This window comes from Cherax quadricarinatus, chromosome 29 (assembly GCF_038502225.1).
Source record: "Cherax quadricarinatus isolate ZL_2023a chromosome 29, ASM3850222v1, whole genome shotgun sequence".
Classification (NCBI taxonomy): Eukaryota; Metazoa; Arthropoda; class Malacostraca; order Decapoda; family Parastacidae; genus Cherax; species Cherax quadricarinatus.
In genome coordinates this window covers 1,809,129-1,815,128 of record NC_091320.1, presented here as the reverse complement: position 1 = coordinate 1,815,128, position 6,000 = coordinate 1,809,129, and the positions used below count along the sequence as shown (strand labels likewise).

At 42.7% G+C, this 6,000-nt stretch overlaps 1 protein-coding gene across 1 annotated transcript in view; it reads left to right on the top strand.

Annotated features, from left to right (window-relative positions):
* LOC128690499 (uncharacterized) overlaps nucleotides 1-6,000 on the top strand; it is a 65,310-nt gene that overhangs the window by 9,961 nt on the left and 49,349 nt on the right. Inside the window, exon 2 of the mRNA XM_070089783.1 lies at nucleotides 2,135-2,257. Coding sequence (XP_069945884.1) covers nucleotides 2,135-2,257 — 123 coding nt within the window. The remainder of the gene's footprint in view (nucleotides 1-2,134; nucleotides 2,258-6,000) is intronic.

Here is a 6,000-nt window from a genome sequence, read left to right as displayed (position 1 = left end):
ACGTCTCAGTTATGGCAAATACATCAATGTTACCTGCACTAGCAACTAGTCTCAACTCGTCCATCTTATTCCTAGCACTACGACTATTTGTGTAATATATATTTAAGGACCCTCCTCTCTCTTTACCCTTCCTGCTCCTTTCTGTTATTCCACTAAACCTGTTACTGTCCTTGTCAATTAGTGCCACTGGCTTTCCAATATCCACCTCATTTTGCCTATTACTAGTTCTCCTAGTACTCATCTTACTACACTGAGACTTCACTGTTTTCCCGCCAAAATCCATACCACTAACTATTCCTAGTTTAAAGACCTAACAGCTCCCTCCACTGCAGTTGCCAGTGCCCCCACCGCAGACCTAGATAAGTGAACCCCATTCCTGACATACATGTCATTTATGCCGTAGAAGAGGTCCCAGTTGTTAATGAATGTTACAGCATTTTCCTTACAGTATTTGTCCAGCCAGCAATTGACACCAATTGCCCTGGACAACCATTCATTCCCAGCTCCTCTCCTTGGCAAAATACCACATATGACAGGGTTCCCACCCTTCCTCCTAATTATCTCTATTGCTAACCTATACCTGTTAATCAGGTCCTCACTCCTGCGTCTGCCAACATCGTTGCTTCCAGCACTGAGACAAATAATAGAATTTCTCCCATTATCTCTCATAATGTCATCCAGACGGCTAACAATATCCTTCATCCTAGCCCCAGGAAAACACACTCTCTGCCTCCTACTCCTATCCTTCAAGCAGAATGCCCTATCCATGTACCTAATCTGGCTATCCCCAACAACAACGTTTTTACCTTCCTTGGCGTCGTCCGTCGTGATGCTCCCAGTAGTCGACTCACATTCGTTAGGTAGCACTACACCTTCACTTGTGGAATTCGTCAAGACGTTCTCGATGGTCTTCGTTGGTGTTTCTAGGAATGTCTCACGTCTGCCAATGCTTCCTTGGTGCTCGTTGTGGCATTCCCAGTAGAACACACATTCGTCAGGTAGCACCGAAAATGTGCTGGAAGTTTCCACAGTAGTCTTCTGGTTTCTCGTTGTTTCTGCCTCTCAAACAGTCTTCTTGATCCTCAACTTGGTTCCATGTTGCCCGGCCACTGACCAAGTTCCCCTCTTAACCTGTGGACTCACAACAGGAGGATTACTACGAATCCTCTTGTTCTCCTCCGTTAATCGCCGTATCTCCAGCTTAGCAGCCCTAAGCTCTTCTTTCAGCTGCTGGTAAAGTTGCTCTAGAGAGGGCATCCTGGTTCAGATTCACAGAGACGCACAAACAGGTCTTCACAGAGCTAAGTACACGTCACCACTGGGCTAAGTACACGTCATCACTGAGCTAAGTACACGTCACCACTCTATCCTTCTACTCTACCATCAGATAAGAGCACCACTGTGCTGGTGATGCTGGCAGTACAGTGTGCTCTCACCTGACTCTCCTTCTGCTTTACCAACAGATAAGAGAACCATTGTGCTGGTGATGCTGGTAGTATAGTGTGCTCTCACTTGACTCTCTCCTACTATACCATCAGATAAGAGCACCACTGTGCTGGTGATGCTGGCAGTATGGTGTGCTCTCACTTGACTCTCTCCTTCTGCTCTACCAACAGATAAGAGAACCATTGTGCTGGTGATGCTGGCAGTATCATGTGCTACACTTGACTCTCTCCTACTCTACCATCAGATAAGAGCACCACTGTGCTGGTGATGCTGGCAGTATCGTGTGCTACACTTGACTCTCTCCTACTCTACCATCAGATAAGAGCACCACTGTGCTGGTGATGCTGGCAGTATCGTGTGCTACACTTGACTCTCTCCTACTCTACCATCAGATAAGAGCACCACTGTGCTGGTGATGCTGGCAGTATCGTGTGATACACTTGACTCTCTCCTACTCTACCATCAGATAAGAGCACCACTGTGCTGGTGATGCTGGCAGTATCGTGTGATACACTTGACTCTCTCCTACTCTACCATCAGATAAGAGCACCACTGTGCTGGTGATGCTGGCAGTATCGTGTGATACACTTGACTCTCTCCTACTCTACCATCAGATAAGAGCACCACTGTGCTGGTGATGCTGGCAGTATCGTGTGCTACACTTGACTCTCTCCTACTCTACCATCAGATAAGAGCACCACTGTGCTGGTGATGCTGGCAGTATGGTGTGCTCTCACTCTCTACTTCTACACCGGGACCAACATCTCCGGCTCACACAAGACTATCAAACCTTGCGGTTTTAAATGTTCTGGTAAGACAAACAATATTTTGGAGAGTTGAAGCTTTTTTTTTTTTGTCCATTGTCAGACACCAGGTTTGACCAGTATTGTATGGGCATAGGAGTCGAATTGTGGCTCCTGGCCCTGCTTAACTTTTCTCCACGTATGTCCTGGTGGCCCGTGGCCTGGTGGCAATAGCTCTCGCTTCACAGGGTGAGGGTCCGGGATCGATTCCCGGGGAGTGTTGAAATATTGGGCGTGTTTCCTTACACTGGTTGTCTATGTTCACCCAACAATAATGATAGGTACCTGGGTGCTAGTGGACTGGTGTGGGTCGCATCTTGGGACAAAAACTGACCTAATCTGCGGGAAATGCTCATGATAAAAAGCAGCTTTCTATATTCTATGTCACTGTCGGCTATGATCTATATACCTTGTACATATACTTGTAGTAAATAAAGATATTAACAAATAAACAAAGGAATGTTATATTTCACATATAAGTTTAGGTTATTTATACACTAAAGCAAATAAACACAAACATTTTCTTTTATATATTTGAAAAAACAAGAAGAATCTTCTTAAAATTAACTTTGTGGATCATTTTACTTAATAAACTGATAAATGTGACATTTTCAGTCATAGAGGAAAACATTTCACTCTCACATATTTAATAACTGTTTTCTTAGAGTTGACATTATTATTGTCACAAAATTTGTCACTGTTGAAAGTCCACTGGATTTATTGCAGATCATCGAAGATGACAATTAAAATTATGAGAGAGAGAAATCAAAGGAAAAACCAGTGTTGCAAACAGGTTGCAATTCTGGTATGTGCAATGACTGCTAGTTGCAGAAATAATAGTGGCAAAGCACTAACTAGTTGTATCACTTATATAGGAGACTATGAGGAGCTTCAGACAGATATGCAAGAAATTTTACAAGTCAGAGAGATGAACAGTAAACATGGAGGATCGGTATAATAACATAAGAATGAAGGAACGCTGCAGCAGGCCTACTGACCCATGCGAAGCAGGTCTCCCCCCCCCGATTAGCCCCATGACCCACCTAGTCAGGTCACTTCCACTTAAGGAAGGAGCACGGCATGAGACCTAGTAGCACAAGCTAGTCAGGTCCAACTCACACCCACCCACACCCACTCATAAGAACATAAGAACATAAGAACGAAGGAACACTGCAGAAGGCCTACTGGCCCATGCGAGGCAGGTCCAAGTCTCCTACCGGCTTAAGCCAATGCACCCAACCTAGTCAGGTCAGGTCACATTGACTTTAGGGAGGAACACGGCAACCGACCTGGTAGCACAAGCTATCAGGTCTAACTCACACCCACCCACATCCACTCATGTATTTATCCAACCTATTTTTAAAGCTACACAACGTTCTGGCCTCTATAACGGTACTTGGGAGTTTGTTCCACTCATCCACAACTCTATTACCAAACCAGTACTTTCCTATATCCTTCCTGAATCTGAATTTTTCCAACTTAAAACCATTGCTGCGAGTCCTGTCTAGGCTAGATATTTTCAGCACACTATTTACATCCCCTTTATTTATTCCTGTCTTCCATTTATACACCTCAATCATATCCCCCCTAATTCTACGTCTTTCTAGAGAGTGCAGATTCAGGGCCCTTAGTCTATCCTCATAGGGAAGGTTTCTGATACATGGGATCAACTTTGTCATCCTCCTTTGTACATTTTCCAGAGAATTTATATCCATTCTGTAATAAGGTGACCAAAACTGTGCAGCATAATCTAAATGAGGCCTAACCAAGGATGTATAGAGTTGAAGAACAACCTGAGGACTCCTATTATTTATGCTTCTTGATATGAAGCCAAGGATTCTATTAGCTTTATTGCGAACACTTATGCACTGTTGTCTTGGTTTCAGATTACTGCTAACCAGAACTCCTAAATCTTTTTCGCAATCCGTAATATTAAGATCTACATTATTTAGTTTATATGTGGCATGGTTATTGTCCTGTCCAACATTTAGAACTTTGCATTTGTCTATATTAAACTGCATCTGCCACTTCTCCGACCACTGCATCAGTCTATTCAAATCTTCCTGGAGTGCTCGAATGTCCTCGTCAGAATGAATTCGACGGCCTATTTTGGTGTCATCGGCAAACTTGCCGATGTCGCTCTTTATGCCCTCATCTATGTCGTTTATGTAGATTGTGAACAGCAGGGGGCCCAACACTGACCCCTGTGGAACACCGCTCGTGACACTTCCCCACTCTGATTTCTCCCCATTTATGCAAACTCTCTGCTGCCTATTTGTCAACCATGCCTCTATCCAGGAAAAAATTTCTCCTCCTATTCCATGTGCTTTAATTTTCCTCAATAGTCTCTGATGTGGGACCCTGTCAAAAGCCTTACTGAAGTCCATATACACAATATCATATTCATTACCATGATCTACCTCCTCAAATACCTTAGTGAAAAAAGTTAATAAATTCGTAAGGCAGGAACGCCCCTTTGTAAAACCATGCTGAGATTCGTTGATTAATTTATGCTTTTCAAGGTGGCTACGAACTGCCTCGGCAATTATTGATTCCATAAATTTTCCCACTATGGAGGTTAGGCTTATTGGTCTATAGTTCGAAGCTAAGGACCTGTCACCTGTTTTGAAAATAGGTATCACATTTGCCATTTTCCACTTATCTGGCACCATGCCAGTTTGTAGTGATATGTTGAAAAGATTAGCCAAAGGTGTGCTAAGCTCCTCTTTACATTCCTTTAGAACCCTTGCATACAGTTCATCAGGGCCTGGGGATTTGTTAGGTTTTAATTTATCTATTTGCCTAAGGACCATGTCACTTGTGACCCTAATAGTGCACAGTTTATTATCGTCCTGTTCTACATAATTTATCATTACTGGAATATCGCTGGTATCCTCCTGTGTAAAAACTGAGAGGAAGTATGTGTTAAAAATTCTACACATTTCCTTATCACTGTCAGTGAGCTGACCCGAGGAACTTTTGAGTGGGCCTATCTTGTCCCTGATCTTACTTCTGTATACCTGAAAGAATCCTTTTGGGTTAGTCTTCGATTCTCTTGCAACTTTAACCTCATAATCTCTTTTTGCTTTTCTAATTCCCTTTTTTATTTCTCTCTTTAACTGAATATATCGATTTCTCAATTGCCCCTCTCCTCTTTTGATTTACCTATATATGCCTCTCTTTTGACCAATCAGATATTTTAATCTATTGTTCATCCATTTAGGATCATTTTTGTTTGATCTAATTTCCCTATTTGGAACATAATTTGACTGAGCAGCTAGAACTATGCCCTGGAAAGCATCATATCGGCAACCATCACCACCTACCTGACCCTTAGTCAGGTCATTCCAGTTCAGCCCACCTAAGTAATTTTTCAGTCCTATGAAATCAGCCAAGCGAAAGTCAGGGACGGAGACTTGATTGCCATTATTAGGGGAATTCCATGATATATTAAAACTGAGTGATTTGTGATCACTTTCCCCAAGCTCATCATTAACCTCAAGATTATTAATTAGTGTTTCCCTACTGGCAAGAACCAAGTCAAGGAGGTTATTTCCCCTAGTTGGCTCTGTCACAAACTGTTTTAAAAAACAATCCTGGATCGTATCAAGAAAGTCACCTGACTCTAAATTTCCTGTCAAATTGCTCCAGTCAATATGTCTATAGTTGAAATCTCCCATTAGCACAACATTTTCGTATGTAGATGCCTTACGAATTTCGTCCCATAGAAGTTTACTGCACTCCCTATCAA